The sequence below is a fragment of the Ursus americanus genome, chromosome 2 (assembly GCF_024610735.1).
Source record: "Ursus americanus isolate L20-20 chromosome 2, mUrsAme1.1.p, whole genome shotgun sequence".
Classification (NCBI taxonomy): Eukaryota; Metazoa; Chordata; class Mammalia; order Carnivora; family Ursidae; genus Ursus; species Ursus americanus.
The window spans coordinates 9,128,613-9,146,227 of NC_142128.1; the positions used below are offsets into that span (position 1 = coordinate 9,128,613).

The 17,615-nt window shown below is 55.5% G+C and overlaps 1 protein-coding gene across 5 annotated transcripts in view; it reads right to left on the reverse strand.

Moving 5' to 3' along the window:
- The window catches only part of POR (cytochrome p450 oxidoreductase), a 58,475-nt gene that overhangs the window by 13,716 nt on the left and 27,144 nt on the right, over positions 1-17,615 (reverse strand). For 4 of the 5 annotated variants that reach the window (XM_045786231.2, XM_045786229.2, XM_045786230.2 and 1 more), the window contains exon 2: positions 13,318-13,508. In XM_045786231.2, the coding sequence (XP_045642187.2) occupies positions 13,318-13,496 (179 nt within the window). In that variant the 5' untranslated portion in view covers positions 13,497-13,508. Of the gene's footprint in view, positions 1-2,500; positions 2,837-13,317; positions 13,509-17,615 lie in introns of those variants that run through there. The other variant, XM_087868042.1, reaches the window with a different exon arrangement.

Here is a 17,615-nt window from a genome sequence, read left to right on the forward strand (position 1 = left end):
CACCTTGAGAGGGGACATTGCGGGTTAGAATGAGGCAGGCGGGTCCTGCGATGTTCCCAATTTTGGTTTTTTTGTATTATAATGACAAATACGTTTTACAGTTATAAAAGCCGGGATAGGGGGACAATTCCAATGTCTAAGAACTAGGGAGAGGCTGGACAGGGGAGCGCGGAACATACCTACCGGCGGGGAAGAAGGTTCGTGATACCCTGCTAAGTGGAAAAAGCAGGTTACAGAACAATGCAGGTGGCACACGAGCACATCGAGAACTGTTCTCTCCCAGGGCTGAGTGACGGTCTTTTTTGCTTCCTTCTTCGGCTGATTTCTATGCCCACGTCCCCCACCCCTCTTTCCCAACAGTGAACATGTAACGCTTCCGCACCAAGAAAATGAAAACTGCCTCCTAGGTTTAGAAATGTGCGTGGAGGGGCGCCTGGGTGGCACAGCGGTTAAGTGTCTGCCTTCGGCTCAGGGCGTGATCCCGGTGTTATGGGATCGAGCCCCACATCAGGCTCCTCTGCTATGAGCCTGCTTCTTTCTCTCCCACTCCCCCTGCTTGTGTTCCCTCTCACGCTGGCTGTCTCTATCTCTGTCGAATAAATAAATAAAAAATCTTTAAAAAAAAAAAAAGAAAAAAAATGTGTGTGGACACACACACGGGAAGCCTCTGGTGCGGAGTGCGACTTGCACCTTCCAAGTGCCCTGGGCCACGCTGACCTCCCGTTCACGGCTGCCCTGGCACCTCTGCCCACAGTGCCCTTCCTCTCTGTCCCAAGAGCTCCTACGTATTCCTTAAGGCACAACGTACAATTTCCTCTTCAGAGCACTTTCCCTGCTGCTCACATGGGAAGGCTGTCTGTCACCACCCTCAATACGGCACAGGCCATCGTCCGGGCCCGAGACTCCATGTTCGCGACTCATCACTCGATCTGAGGCTCGGGGGCAGCTGCCTGGGCCTCTGCACTCAGCCCCACGCCTGGCACTGGGGCGGTCGGGCCTGAGAAGGCCGCTGGAGGGCTCCTGACCCAGCTGACATCAGGTTCTGACATCAGCAGAAAAGCCAACTCCTGCCTTTTCTCAAGTACTGCGGTTTCGGAGAAGCTGCATCTGAGGAAGGGGAATTTGAGACTCACTAATCGAAGGCACGAGCAGTGCCCCCACCGCCCTGTGAGTGCCAGCGCCAGCCCCCCTCCGAAGCGGGGGAGGCTCGACTTTGAATCCCGATCTGCCACCAAATGGGCCCGTGACGGACAAGTGGTGGCCTCGCAAGGCCTCGGATTCCTCTTATTGAAAATACTGCATCTTGGACTCTGCGGCCTCCGCTCCCTGTTCCTTGTACAGCATCTGGAGTCTGGTTAATTCTCAGCGACAAAGAGGGTGTTCCCTAGAAGAAAGCCATTTGGGTCACTCTGGGACTTCAAAGATGCCCAGCGGCACCAGGTGGTACGTGCTAAGACCGAAAGGGTGGACCAGACGGTCCACCCACAGGGCCTCTGAAGACACCAGCAAAGGCTTCCCAGAAGAACTGGGCTCTATTCTCAGAGACAGAAAACAGCTCCCAAGGGAAAGCCACAGAAACCGGGCAGGCGACGGGCTCTTGGATGAGGCCCATATAGGCGGGGGGTGGGGAGGGCGAGCGGACAGAGCTCATCTGTGGCCACCCAGGGGTGCGTGGCCTCCAACACAGATGCACAGGGCGGGAATTCCAGGCCGGCGGCTCGGGAACTGGGGGCCGGGAGGGGGGCTTGCTAGGCAGGTCTGGCTGGGAACGTTCGAGGGCCAGCAAGATGGGCCAGCCCTCCTGCGTGGAGGGGAGGTTCTCCCTAGAAGCATGAGCATCTCTGGAGGCCAGCACGGGCCCCTTCAGTAGCTTCAGCCCTGGGAAAGCAGGAACACTCCCACCCTCTCCGCAGAGCTCCGGGGGTGGCTTCCAGAGATCCGGGGCGGACCGCATTGCATGGGGAGAAAGAGAAAGCCGAGGAGATTCAGGAGGACCCGGTGCCTCTAGTCGCCACCCCGACCCAGAGCAGTTTGCTGACGTTCCTACCTGCTACACACAGCCTCAAGGAGCAGCAGAACCTGCCCCCCCACCGCACAGCCTGGCTGCCAGGCTCGGGGCGGCAGAGCTCACCTGCTCTGTTCACGCCCGTCCTCATACCTGAGGGCCCTCAACCAGTCTGACCCCGCCGGACAGCTCCACACCGGGCCGTGCACCCTGAGCCAGCTCTTTCCTGGCGGGGAGGGGGGAAGCCGGCGACTGGGGCCTTCCTGGTTTCCAGTACAAATCCCTTCCTTCGGAGGCCGGAAGTACAGCCTGCAAACCAGGACCCAAGGGACTGGTGGTCCCATGGCCCCGGTGAGCCCCCCAGGGGACCGCCCGAGTCTGCCGGTCAACCCCATAGGCACCTTCTTCACGCATGCGCGGGGAGCCTGCCCAGGGAGGGGCCTCTTCCCGAGGCACGTCAGTGCGCTCTGCCACAGGGACACGTCTGGAACTGACCTTCTCACGGTGGGCTTGTCCCGCGGAGAGGAGTATGTGCATCCCATGGCTTCTCTCCTGACCCCAGGACTTTAAGGGAAAAGGCAGGTTCCGGCCGTCTCCCGGAAACGGGCAGGGAGCCAGTGGCCAGGAACTCGGGCTCTGTCCATCCTTCCGCAGTGCTGGCGGGGCCGGCAGACGGGCCGTGAACTCTGAGCGCGCCCCGGACACCCCAGCCCTGCCAGAGCCTCTGCCGAGCCCCTGCCTGCATCTGTCCCCTCGGGCGCAGGGAAGACTCGCCACTCCAGCCGGGCCCCTCCCGTGATCCCCTGCGTTTGGGTGCACACCCCTCCTCCTGCTGTATGGACCGAGGGAAGGAGAAAACCTTTCCAACCCCGACTGGGGTCTCCTTGGTAACTATTTATATCGGAGCCCTTTCTCCCTACTTCCTCCCCCTTTCCCAATTAAAAAAAAAAAGGAAGCCCTGAGGCTGAACACGGCTCTTCTAGACACTAGAAGGCAGTTGTGCAGGTTGCTATGGTAGGGCCGTCTCTCCACAAAGGAACCCGCATTGATCCCGCTGCCAGGGCGCCTCAGGATCATATTAAATTAGCTCTGGTTCCCGTCTTCCTCGCCACAAAAGAACCGTGGGCCACGGAGCCTGAGACACTGGGTCCGTGTCACCTGGGAGCAGCATGCGCAGAGAAACCACATCGCACCCTCCCAGCGCCCTGCACGGTGGCCCCCACGTTCGCTGCTGAGATGACCCCCGCCCCCCGAGGGGCAGCCCTTCGGAGGAACCCAAGTACAAAGAGCGGGCGGAGGAGGCGGCAGCTGGCCCAGGCTTGGAGCCCAGAGACCACGCGGGTCCAATTAGGGCTTTCCTCTCCTAAATCGGGAACAGGAGTCTCTCCAGTTCGGGCCTCAGAAGTCAACTGCAGGCCTCAGTGTGGGGAGGATGAAAGGGAGGGGACGAAAGCACTGAGTCACTGGGAAAGAGATGAACCCAGGCGGCCGGTATGACTCATTTCGTCTTGGGTCCCGGGCAACGCGCAGAGTTTGCAAAAGTCCCAACTCAAGGGTAATGCTCTACGGAACGGATTTCTCCTGAGACTTTGCCCGGCCCTTGGCAACATAGGGGGCAGCTGCTGGGGAACAGCTGCCTTCCAGGGCCCGGGGTGGTGGTAGATTCTCCGCTACATGCTGGGCCAAGCTGGGGGCAGGCTGGCTGGCGCGGGCTCCACAAAGCAGGCCCAGATTTCTCTACCGCACGCAGAGCAGTCCCCGGGCCACGCAGCTGAAAGTGAACGGTTTGCAGGAGCTGCCTTTGGTGAAAACGAAGTGATCTGCTGGAGATTACACGGGGCCCAGTAGCTCTCTCGCCTAAGGGAACAAAAACAGACCAGCACCCGGAGCCTCCTGCTGTGGCTGGCCTCTGGCAGGTGGGAGGCCATGGGTCAAAGCCAAAATCCGGAATGGGAACCCTGACTGAGCGCCTACTGTATGCCACCTAGTATTCAAGGAGCTCTATATTGTATTTCATTTAATCCTTCCAACCCTTCCAAGTAGGCAAGGATTTCTACCCCCTTTTCACAGCTAAGGACAGCGGGGATTGGGGTGGGGTGGGGGGAGGGGGGCAGGAAGCCAGCTCCAGACCACGAAAGCCCAGAGCCATGGCAGTTCACGACTGTCCCACCCTGTGAGGCTGAGCACAGCTCGAAGGAGTCCCTAGGCACGCTCAGCACTTCGTGGCCCTTCCCAGGGAATCTTCACGGATCCTCAGCTCTCAACCTTTGGGATGCTCTGAGGCCCAAAGGGGCTGCTGTTTCCCTCAGGGACACCCTCCCATACAGCCTTCAGTGTGTATTCACCATCATGTGGATCCGGGCTCTATGCGTGCCATGCGTGGCCCAGGTGGCCTACCTTCCCAACAGCTGTCTTCACCCTTCCAGCCCTGCAGATCCCCGGGCGGTGACCCTCGACTCCCTTCCTGACAGCTGACTTCCTTGGTGACCTTCCAGAGCAGCCTTGCCGGTCCTCGTCCGCTTCTGCTCTGTGTGCCCTGCTGCGTTTGTGCTGCGGGCCCGCCTGTCAATGCCAACACCCGCTTTCTACTTAGGTTCCCAGACTCAGTTCGGGGGCACCTCAATCCTGACACCCCCACCAAGGGGAAGGGTGACGCTCTTCTGCATTCCCACCACCTCTGGAAACACTCATCGCTCCCAAATGCATGTGAGCCCCCGAGGACACTGCCTGGCACAGAAACGGAGCCACCAGCCGCAAGCCCTCGGTGAGGCCCAGCGAGGCCCAGAGGTCCACGGACGCCCGGCTTGGCAGACAGGTCACCTTCAGAGCTGCAGGCAGTAGATCGAATGGCAAAACCACTCCGATCTCATCAGGGGACAGGGAGGAAGGAGAGGCAGTGTAGTCCCTCACGGTCAGGGGGCAGTGGACAACCCAGGCCTGCACTCTCGGGGGCAGCGTGGATGCCCTGAGCCCCTTCTCCTGCCACTTCCCCTGACGCTGGGAGGCTTCGGGCACTGCCTGCCCTCCACGTCCACAGAGGCCTCTCCCCTGTGCCGGCCTCTTTGTACAGCTCGTGTGAGCTTCTCTTTTCACGTTCGGCGGAGCCCAGCACGTCTCTATAGAGTGACCCCGAATTGGACGTAGAAGAACTCTGGCTCACTTTCCACGGACGGATGGGCATGAAGCCGGCAGCCTTGACTCCGGGCTTTCCTGGCCCTTCGGTCCAGAGCGAGCCCCCAGATAAAGGTCACGGGGGAAAATGAGCTCCTTTGTGGCTTTTCAGAAACAAGCCCCAGTGGGATGCAATCAGCAAAATCCAGACTGTGGGAAACCGTGAAACAAATAATCTTGTTTCTGGAACAAAAATGCTGCAGGGAGACACCAGGGATGGAGGGGAAGCCCGTGCAGTGAGAGACTTCCTGTCCCGTTCAGGAGGAGAAGCCAGGCACGAAAGGCAGTAGCTCCGTCATTCCATTCGCATGACATTTGGGAAAAGGCAAAATTACAGGGACAGCAATAAGATGGTGGTCCCTAGAGGTGGGGGTGTGGCTGTCCACTGCAAAGGGACACGGGGAATTTTCAGAACAGAGGCATGTTGTACGTCTTGACTGTAACACTGGTTACACAGCTGCATACCTCTGGCAGAACTCATCAAACTGTATTTTTTTTTTTTTTTAAGTAGGCTCCATGACCCGCGTGAAGCCCAACATGGGGTTTGAACTCACGACCCTGAGATCAAGCCGGGAGCTGAGATCAAGAGTCGGACGCTTAACCGACAGAGCCACCCCAGCGCTCTGAACTGCATACTTTAAAAAGGGGTGTTTTGCTACATGTAAATTACACCTGGACAAATCTGACCCCCCAAGAGAGATTTATCAACTGCCGTCTTGCTTAGATCCTGAATTTTTAAAAAAGTGTTAAAAAAAAAAATCTATCAGTTAATCAGGAACCATGAACAAATGCTACTGAGTGTCTGAGGATCCGGAAGCTTGCGGCTGGCTTTCAGGGCTGTGAGGAGAGCCCCAAGCGGAGTTCAAAAAGGAGGGCCCTTGAATTTTAGAAGGCTGAACTATTCACATTTCACATAATTTCATATGAAAGATCTCCAAATTTGCTACGAAATCCTGATTCCTTTATTCAGATTTCACATGGATGGCATGACTCCTTATGACATATGATGGCTTTAAGATAAGCCAGGAGCAGTTGGCCGGGGTGGGGGAGGGGGGGGAGGAAACATGACTCCATACGGGTGTTTACTCTGGGTGGTGTTTACTCTGGGTGATCGGTGCTGGTGCTGGAGTTCACTCTTCTGTGCTCCGTGCTTTGGGGTTTGTTGGAAATGTTCCACAATAAAGAGCTTTGTTTTTCTTTAAAGCACTCTCAGGCGCCAGGCATGAAGCTAGGTATGTGTGGGGCACCACGGCGCTCCTCACCTCCAAGAGAGCATAAGAAGAGCCCAGCAGCCTGGGCTGGGACGGGGTGCAGGCCCACCTACAAGGGTGGCCCTGTTAAGCTCCACCACGGATGGCCAGCCTCAGCGGGGGCCCAGATCCTCTGGTTTTGTTTTGTTTTTTCCAAGAGAAGCTATAAGTCTGGGTTTTATATGCCAGCCTTTTCAATGTTCTACTTTATTTTTTCTTTATTTGGGAGGGAGGGGCAGAGGGATAGGGAGAGAGGATCTTCAGCAGGCTCCACGCCACCACGGAGCCCAACACCGGGCTCGATCTCAAGACCCTGAGATGATGACCTGAGCCGAAATCGAGAGTCGGACACTTAACTCACTGCGCCACCCAGGTGCCCCTAAATGTTCTAATTTAAAACAATGTTCTAATTTAAAGATCTAAAACCCCCGTGAAAGCCCAGGCCAGCTTGTGGGCCAGTCCACTCCAGAGGCAGCCGCAGGAACAGGTTTAACGCTAATACCAGCCATTCTCTGAATGTCCCACGTGAGGGTCCCACACAGGGATGGGGCGTCCTCTCTGCACCAGGGGAGGCAGAAATACAAATGCCCATCTGACAAGACAGGTGCTCCACGCACAGTGCTGTGTTCCATGTGTGGGCAAAGCGGGGGCAGCGGGGGCCCCTGGAGCTTTGGACTCCTGTGGGAACCACCCTACCCTGGTGGTCTTAGACCAGCAGCCGCTCTGGCGTGTAACGCTCCGTCCAGGGGCACGAGCTGGGTGAAGGCTGAGGACTAAGTGGGAGTGGACAGGAAGGAGCCACTTTCGGAGTTATTACCAGCATCATTAAGAGAATGCGATGCTCTCTTTAACAAGCCTTTAACTGCTATTACAAACAGTTCAAAAGGCCTCCCCAGGGCATACAACCGTGTTTGCGGACCAGAAGACTCCATATTGTAAGGTAGCAATTAATTTATAGATGCGATTCAACCCCAATTAAAACTGCACCAGGGCTGGTTTTATTCCCTCTTTGGGTTTGGTGGACACTGACAAGCTGGTTTCTACACGGAAATGTCAAGGGCCAAGAGAATCCTAAAAGAACAAAGCTGGAGGACGTAGCCTACCAGATATAAAGTCAAGAGTGACTACGAAATCACAGAAAGTAGAATAGTGAGGTAATGACGAAGGGACAAAAAAAAAAAACAGATCAAAGGGACAGAACAGTCTAGAAATTGACCTGCATTTCACAGGTCAATCACAGTTATCTGATTTATGTCAACAGTGACGCTGAAGGGCAGGGGGAAGACGAGGGCCTTTTTCAGTACCTGCTGCTGGGTCCAGTGGATGGATGCCCACAGGGGACAAAATGAACCTCGAAGCGCCACACACAACCAGCCAATGCCAAGTCAGCGTCCGCTGGACGGAGGTCTAAGTTTAAGAGAAACCCTAGAGGGCCGTCTGGGTAGCTCAGTCAGTTAAGCATCTGCCTGTGGCTCGGGTCATGATCCCGGGGTCTGGGATTGAGCCTTGAACCTCGCATCGCATCGGGGCTCCCTGCTCGGCAGGAGGTCTGCTTCTCCCTCTGCCCCTCCCCCTGCTCTCTCTCTCTCCCTCCCTCCTCTCTCTCAAACAAATGGATAAAATCTTTTTAAAAAATTAAAAAATAAAAAAAATAAAAGCTACACTGAAAGGAAGCTTTTTAAAAATAGATTTATTTATTTTAGAGAGAGAAAGAGAGCAGGGGGAGGGGCAGAGGGAGAGGGAAAAGCAGATCCCCTGCTGAGCATGGAGCTGGGACTCAGGGCTTGATCTCAGGACCCAGAGATCATGACCTGAGCTGAAACCAAGAGTCAGATGCTCAACTGACTGAGCCACCCAGGTGCATCTCAAGGAAGCTTTTAGAAGAAAACTTAAAAAGAACATCTTCACGACCTTCGGATAAGTTAAGAATTCTTATTCTGGTCGGAAAAACATCAACCATAAAGGTTTAAGGTCAACTGAAAGGTTGAGGGGTTGGAGTAAGTGTGAGTCAAGCACTTCTGATCATCAAAAGACATGAGTAAGAGGGTAAGGAGGCAAGTTACGGAAGGGAGATGATATTTACAGTACGTTTATCTAACAAAGGCCTCATATCTCGAATATAAAGAACCCTGGCAAACCAATAGGGCTGATCATCCGGTGGGAGAAATGGGCAAAGTCTTGAACAGACCTTCACCAAAGGTTTCTAAATGGCCAATAAGACATACGACAAGGTCATGGATCTTCAGAGAAACGCAAATCAAGACAGGATGCCGCCACACGTCTGTTCAAATGGTTCCAGTAAAAAAGTTGACCAAAGCCAAGTGTGACGATGGAATGTGCTGGTGGCAGGCCGGACACCAGAACAAACGCTTGGGAACACAGTTTAGCAGGATCCACTAGAGCTGAATCTGAACCCTCCCCACAACTCGCCAGCTCCATGTCACGGCACACACGGAACAGAAACATGTCTGTAAGGGAACAAAACATGCCTACTAGAATGTTCACGGCAGTACTGTTTGTAATTGTTCTCCTGACTGGAAACCATCGGAATGTCTGTCATTTTAAGAACGAAGAAATTACGGTTATTCACATAATGGAAAACCAAATGAGACCAAAGAACACCGTATACACCACAAAATGCGTGCTCTGTGACACAGACAACGCGGGGGCCATTTTGGTGACATGTCCATCAAACTGTGCGTATTTATGTTTGTGTGTTATATACACTTCAGCAGAAAAGTGACGAACAAAAACAAAGCAGTCCTTGGAACTGACCTTTCCTCTGACCTTCCTTCCAGAACTGACCTCCCCTCACTGGTCTCCTGCTCATTTCCCCTCACTGGCCAAGGGAACCAGACAAAGGAGTGGCGGGTGGCCTAACCCTGCTAACCACAGCTCGCTCTCAGCCTTATAACACAAAAAACCAAAACCTAAAAAAAAAAAAAAGAAAAAAGAAAAAAGGCACGATCTTCATTCTAGCAGCCTGGCCTCTCGTTTAGTCACCCCATCCCCCGCTGCTGGCAAAGGGTCCAAATCTCTTAACTTTGGGTTTTGCTCTGCTCCCTTGCCCCGCCTAGCTACTCCCAGAGGCATCTTCAGTCTCCCCAATTCCCAAGCCTGCTCTGAGCGGCTGCCTTGCCCAGACTCCCATTGGCCCTCCCGGCTCTTCACGCCCAGGCGCCTGTGTCCCATCGACTGTGCGTTCGCCGTGCTAGCCCCAGGACTCCCTTCTCTGGCCTCACCATCTCTATTGGGCCATTTCCTGGAGCGCCCTCTCAACCCGCCCCCTGATGGCCCTCCGTCCATCCCCCATGCAGCCCACGTGGGGCCCTGCTGATCAGGCTCTGACTGCCTTGTCCACACCCCCAGCCCCACACCATGCTCACCACGCAGCCCGGGGCCAGGCACAGTCCCCATGCTAGGGCCTGTGACTCCCCACTGAGCTGGTGGCCACGGAGGCTCTGTGCTGTGGCAGAGACCATCTGCGCTGGCTAGAGACGGAAGTGGTCGGGGACAGAAGTGCGGGGTTTACAGCAGGAGGGCCAGGCTTGTGGCCCCGGGGTGCCAGGTGAGTGACCCTTAGGAGTCTGTTTTCTCAGGAGTGAAACGGCATCACGGCGAAGGGGGAAGCATGCCTTGCGAAGTCTGCAGGTCTGGCTTGACAACGGCCTCCGCTCCCTGTAAGTCAGGTGACCTGGGTCCTCAGTCACTAGCGTCTCAGTATGCTCAGCTGCAAAGTGGGGTGATAAAGCTTTCCCTGAAGAGCTCTGGTGAGACCGGACAGGATATTAATAGTAAGGATAAAGATAATAATTCATGCCATTTGGGGGCGGGGCCACAGCCATGTGCACCTGGACATGGGTGAAGCACTCAACGATGATTACGATTAGAGCATTTCAGTTTTATAGCCCCAGGAGATAAGGACGGTTAGGACCTCTATGAAGAGCCAAGGGCACAGACTTGAAAAGATTCCGTCACGGGGAACGTCGCACGACTACTAGGCGGTAGAGGCAGGACTCGAACCTTCATCACCCAGCTCTGGGTCCTAGCCCTGCTGCACTGGGAAAGGGTCCCCCGCAGAGGGTCCACGCCACCCGGCCCCACCAGGCTTCTGCACGGTACGGTAAGGGACAAGAGGTGCTGCACAGCGGCAGACACCGCATGGAGAAGCCGGAACCTCACCATCACGAAGAGGGACATCCAGTTTCCCTCTGCGGCAGAGACAGACTCTCCGAGCCGCCAGCGCCCCCAGACTAGCGGTTTTATTTCAGGTCCGTCTTGCAAAGCCGGAAAGGTGCCAGGGAGGACGGTGGCTCCCCGTACTCCCACGGCACACCCACGTCCTCACTCGGGGCACGGGTGTGCAGGGGACACCTCTGCTTTACAGCCGAGGAAACTCAGGGCCATTGGAAATGGTCCCCTACCTTGTATCACATTCTCCCCCAAACACCTTCCACGCCAGGAAGGCACGTGGGCCAGCCGCAGCACAGAGGCCGGAGTCCTGCTTTCCGCCGGTCCTTCCATCCTGCCTCTGGCCCTCTGTGGGCAAAGCCCTCCAGGCCTCCGGGCGTGACCGCACCTGCTAGAACCTGACACCGGCCTCCCTCGGCACACGCTCCCAGTCTGCCTGCGCATTTTCCTCCGGGGAAACGTCGCCTTTGTCTTCTTGCAGCACCCAGCGCAGGGCGCAACACAAAACGCACGCTGACTTGCCCTGCGGCCACCAGCGCTAGGTGACATCACCGTCACCTCACCTAGCGCTCACATGGGCCCCGGGGGACGGGGTCACTGCCTCCATTTAGCAGAGGGGAAAACCGCGGCAGGGTGAGGGCAGGGTCTCGCCCAGGCCCCGCCCAGCGACAGACTGTGAGCCTGACTCGGGGACTTCCTCTATTTTGTTCGTGGCTCCTTGGGGCAGAGCGAGGCCTCGGGAGATATTTGCTGAGCTTTCGAAAATGGAAAACTACTGTCCCGTGTGTGCTACGAGGACTGTGTTCTCTGAATATCGGCTGTGATGTTTGAGGACCGTAACTTTTCTGGGAGAGGCAACGGTCACCACAACGGCAACAGGGAATTAGGAGCCCACGGGACACTGAGTGCCCAGCCTGGGGAACTCTGGCCCGAGTGTGGCCCCAGGGCCTGCACCTAGGACCGGCTCTGGGCGAGGGCAGGCCTGGGCCCTGGGGCTCCCTCAGCCCAGGAACCCCTCCCCACCCCCCAAACCTGCCCGTGGGCCTCTGAGGTCGGATTTGGGTAAAACACAGGCAACAATAAATGTGACAAAGTGACCTGGCTGCAGGAATGATTCGGAACTCAAGTCTCGGGGGGAAGTGGTTTCGTCACTTTGTCATACTGTCATTTTCTTACTTCCGAAAATCAGCTGTACTCTTACTTAATACTTACAACTAATTCGCCTATTTATTTAAACCTTCTTCCAAGGAAGCTTTATGGAAGGTTAAAAAAAAAAATCAGTAAAGTAAAAAGAAAACAATGTTATGAGTAAAGTCAAGCCGGACAGTGTGACATCGTGACTTATAATAAATACGCATTTGGTCTTTGTACCCTTTCTGGCACAGAGCTCCTAAAACCCTTGGCATTTACTAACTGATAAGAGCAACAAAGGTATCTAGTTCCTCAGAACCAGCCCCCTTCAGCCACACTGGAGTTTATGTTAATAAAGCGTTTTCTGGAAAGCCCCTAAGGACAGGGCTGGTTGGCAGGCAACTCCACCATGTGATCAGAGGGTTTGAATTTTCAGGCCGGCCGCTGACCTCCGGGGAAGGGAGAGGGGCAGAAGGTGAATGACTACCCAAGGGCAGATGATTTCATCAGTCACACCTGCACCGAGAGGTACGAGAGGTACGATACCTCCATAAATACCCTGAGCATGGGGTTTAGAGAGCTTTGGGTTTCAGGGTGCTGAGCACTTCCTTGGGGGGCTGGGAGGGCAGTGCCCCTGGGGAGGGCATGAAGCACCGCAGCCTCCCCCACGCCTTGCCCCCTGCACCTCTTCCATCTGGCTGTTCCTGACTCACATCCTTTATAATAAACCCATAACCTAGTGAGTACACTGCTCTCCTGACTGTGAACCGCTCTAGCAAATGATTCAAACCTGAAGAGGGGGTTCTGGCAACTTCTGATTTGGGAGCCTGGTGTCTGAGATGGGGTGGGGAGGGGCCTTGTGGGACCGAGCCCTTACCCATGGGATCCGATGCTATCTCCAGGGGGACAGCGTCACACTCAGCGGCGTCCCAAGGGTGGGAGAGAACTCCGCATACATCCGGGCACAGAAACGTTCAGTGTGGGTCTCGAGGAGAGGAAAAAACCAGTTCTCCTCCTCCACTGTCACCCCCAGAGCTCTAAGCTTGAGGCTGCTCTCTTCGTTTGACAGGGGACATTGGTGATAAAGATGCATCAGCGCCAAAGCGCAACCTGGCCCACGTCAGTGAGGCCACGGGACTGAAAGGCAATCATCTGCATGGGTGCGGACGGCACCTCTCTGCCCCATGGCTTCTCAAGACAAGATCGCAGGCCTGGAGTGAAATACTGAGTGGGTGCTGCCCGCAGCACTGAAGACCTCTAACGCCCCCGAGCCTCAGCTGATCCACCTGTGGAAGGGCACCGGCCACTCTCAGTGGTCCCTTGGGAGGTTCCATCGAGAAATGCAAACAAGAAACAAGACCCGGAAGAATCTCGTGAACCCCCACACACTGTGGACACACGAGGGGTTAAGGGAGACCTGAAGCCCAGGCCACCAATAAGGTACCAGCCGCGATTCAACCCACAATGCCGCAAGGAAGCCCGCACCTCTCTGGCCTGGCTCCCTCCCGTCCCGGGCCCATGGACAGGCTCTGGAAGGCTGAGAGAGGGATCCTGAGTAGGGTCACTTACACTGGCTGAATTTTGGTGAACTCCGGGATTTCGTCTTTTTTCTTTCTGAAGAGGAGCCAGTAGGACAGGACGCCCACGATGAGGGAAAACAGAATCATGTCCGTCATGCTGAAAAGAGACACTTCTTCTGCCACTGTCTCAGACACGGTGGCGCTGGCATCCATGCTGGAGTCCCCCATGTTGACAGGAAACTGCAGGGAGACAGAAAGGACTGGGATCAGCAGGGAGAAGCAGGGTCTGCCTGAGGCCTGTGGGGGACCACCCCGAGCCCCACAAGCTTCAGCCGGGGTCTCTAGGCCCCAAGGGGGGCAGCGACAGGCAAAGCACTGGGCGCAGGAGCCGCTGGTCCCCCTGAGACACAGCCACAGCCTTGGACCGAAACTAAAGTAGCAAACGGCCCTGTGGTGTCCGTGGGGGTCCTACCACTGAGCTGGGACTGGGCCCCCTGCAAACACAGGGGACAGAAGCCACAGACTCCCGGTACCACTGAGCACCCTCCAGCCCCACAAGGGCTTGGAAGGGTTGGTTCCACACAAGAGTAGGGGCCACTCTGAGGCAAACCTTTTCCCTAACTGTGCAACAGGTCTGGGCTGCCCCAAGCCCTGCCCATTCCAAAGGCCTTCAGGACAGGCCCTTGGATGGCTCCTGGAAAATCACTTCTGAGTCAGGGAAATGGCCACCTGCTAAGTGTCTCTGTATACCTGAGACCTCTGGCCACATGCACGGTTAACACTAACCATATCATTCAGGATGAACACCTAGGGCTCTGAATCACATCGTATGGGTTTGACCTCTGGGGTGCTGGAGACCGAGCAGATAAGGTTAGAGACGCCGCGCTCCACGCCCACAAGGCTGACTCCCAGTACAAGCCCCGCATGCCAACGCAGCAGTGAGCTCCCCTGGTGGGTCCTACTTCAAACGTGAGGCCAGACATGGTTGCTGGGAGCGTTGAGCCCCTGGACTCCAGTGGGCAAGGACAGCTGGAAGCTCGTGCCTGATTTCTCCCAGTCTCAGCCCTGTGGAGCTTTTCCCTTTGCCGATTTCGGTCTGTATCCTTCTGCCATAATACACCGTAATGAGCGTAAGAGAGATTTTCTGAGTCCTGTGAGTCCTGGTGAATCACTGAAGACCCCCAGCACACAACCTCGTTCGTTCCCTTGAAAGATGCCCAGCTGGCGCTTCCACCCCTGAAACCTGGCAGGGAAGCAGATCTGGGTCCACGAAGGTCAGCGGGGAGTACCCACAACGCCAGCAATGCACGTCTGCACTCGACGAGGGTGGCCTCAGCTCTGCAAGTCACTCCATTTTGCAATCCCCGCTATTACCAGGAGGGCTGTTTTCACCACAACCACGGCTCCCAGCCTCGCTGGAGAAAGCCTTAGTCATCATATCTCAGCAGCTCAGGCATGGGAGATTGCCTCACGTCTGACTTCCGTTCACCGTCCCTGCCTCTGGGAGACACCAGGGCCGGCCCCCCACAGCTGCCCTCGCATCCGAGGGCCCCGGGCACCAACGCTGCCCTCCTAGGGCCTGTGGGGCATCGGCCTACTCGGAGCAGACCCTCGAGCTTGGCTCTCTGCTTTCTCATTCACCCAAGGTGCTTTTCTAATGGCTGACTCTCTGTGATAATCTCAACACATCCTCTTTGCTATCTCATGCTACAGGAGGCACAGGACAAATTTAACTCTAGCGCCCACACAGAGAACTGTGTATATTTAAGGATGAACTCCGCACGTTGAATATTTATTCAGTGTTCATCTGGCATATCTTCCTAGCCAACCCTGCCAGTGTCGTCTGGCACACCCACAAGCCTTCTGCGTGTCAAGCTTTCACAGAACCATGGAGGGAGAGGACCCGTCCAACTGAGTCATGCCACGCAGACCCTCAGAGCCCAGGCGACACAGGAAAGCCCCCTGCTGGCATCCCTCACATAGGAGCGGTCAGCCAGCGTCAGCTCCCTGGCCCACTACCTTTCTTCCCCCGGCTCAGGTCACCCAGCCCCCTTCTTTACTGAGGGGAGACTCGTGGCCATGAAGCAAAATGATCAATGACCGTTTCCTGATACATACGCGAGCTGCCTGCACCACCTGAGAAAACTGGTTCTTCGGGGGGTCCCTGCAGGGACGGTGTGTTGGAAGGCAGGGGAGTCACACAGCCCCACTCATCCCACATTTGGTTCCAGCCACCCAGGCCACTGCCACAGACCCCTAAGAGGTCAGCTCCACAGGGTAGCCAGAGGAAGCCAGATGGCTTCAGATGGCTTCATGTCCTACTTAGCACAAACTCTAAAGGCCTTAGCTGGCCTCTAGGCTCCATAGGGTCTGCCCCCTCACCTTTCCTCACTCCTCACCAGTACATTGGCCTCCCTGCTACCCCTCAAGCCTCCAGGTCTGCTCCTGCCCCAGGGCCTTTGCACATGTTAATGCTGTGGCCTGGACTCTGTTCCTCTAGTTATCTGTAGGGTTCTCTCCCCCACTTCATTCAGGTCTCTGCTCACATGTTACCACCTCAGAGAGACTCTTCCTCAGTATAGTTTCCGGTCCTTCTCCCTCCCCGAGCCCACTCACAGCACGGATCACTACCTGGCATTATGTCATACATTCATTCCACTGGCCATCTCCCTGACTGCAGGATCAGCCCACAAGAGCAGGGACTCCACCTTGTTCATAGCCTGACAGATCATGAACGCCTGTCAACTTGTTGAATAAATGAACACGTGATTCTAGAGGGGGTGGCTTGGCAATGCCTGGCACACGCATTACCGAGTGGTTTTACAAACCGCAAAGCACAACACAGGTATGTCATTACCACAGTCTGTGAGACTATGTTCACTCTCCTTCAGTCTGGCTCTGTCTCTGGAACCCGCACTTCCTGCTTCCTTCAGCATCCAGGCCACTCTCCTCAAGCTCAGAGTAAGGACCCCACATTCTCGCACCTCGTGGAAACGCCCAGGCACCCAGACTCCCTGCAGCAAGCCAGGGTGGGGCTCCGGCCCTGAGGCCCCATGAGAACGGGGGACAGTGCCAGCACTCAGGGGTCTCACAGGCACTGAGAATGTCCCCAGCAGCTTTGACTGCGAGGCATAAAACTTCAGACAAGAGCCAAAGAGGAGCAACGGAAAGGACCCGGCAATCATTTTATCTGAGGCCTCCTTCTAGCATGGGGAATGGAGGGCTCCCAGGAGGTAAGCAGCTCACCCGAGTAAAAACTAGAAAGGGGCCCCAGCTTCCCAGGGGAGGGCTGTGTTCAGTATCTAAGTAGGATGACTTATCAGACACAGGTCTCTCCCCCGTGATGCTATGAGCTCCTGAACGAAGAACAGTATCATAGGTACCTCTGTGTCTGGCACATGGTGGAAAGGGAGGACTGGCAAGAAGGGAGTCAAGGAAAATCCTTACCCCTACCCTTCCCATACTAGGACAGGAGAAGCGTGCCTGGGGCTGAAGCCATGAACGAGCTGTTAAACCACGATTTTCGTACCGAGCCACTGTTTTCATACTGAAGCTCACACGGACGCCCACCCATCTCCCCAGCCTGAGCCGCTGCACCCCTGCCCCAGTGCCTTTACATATGCCTGAGCTGCTTTTCCTCTCGTTGCTTCCTGCTTCAGACCTGGGGTCTGATGACCTCAGCCCCACTGTCACTCCCATGGGTCCTACTTTCCTGGCACGGAGCTTGGCACACCTGATCTAATGCTCGACAACTCCCCATGGAAGGAGTCAACGAATATATTATCACACACGGAATGTAAAATTGGCATGAACCGATAACACAAAACAAGCAGACTGAAGAGAAATCTGGGGCTGGTAATGTGCCCATGTAGTAATCCATGAGGACAGATGGTGCCGAACTTTCTTCGTTCATATAGCCCCTGGTATCTCAGCAAAATTACCATGGTGTCCGCAGGCCCACAGGAATACCTAACAGCTCCATTTACGAAGTAGTTAGGTCCAAACAACCACTGAAAACCCAGGTTGGCAAAGACACAAGTCACCCAAAGGAAGGCAGCACGATCCAATGTTAAAACTGTGAAGCAACGCAAGCTGGTATGAACTTCACACGGAATTTGATAGATGGGACTTCCACTGCGTTGGGAGTCTGTCCTGAGACCCCTCTGCCCGGTCTGGTATAAAATCTCTCTCTTCTGCTGTCTGAAATATTCTGATGAGAACATTCTGGACGTCCTGCCTGACCAGAGTGTCCTCCACATCAAATGTGGCAGGGTGACTGCAAGAGTCTGTGGGAGACACTCCAAGGAGACTTCAGGAGCGCTGTGCACTCTTTCTGCCCTGGAAGGG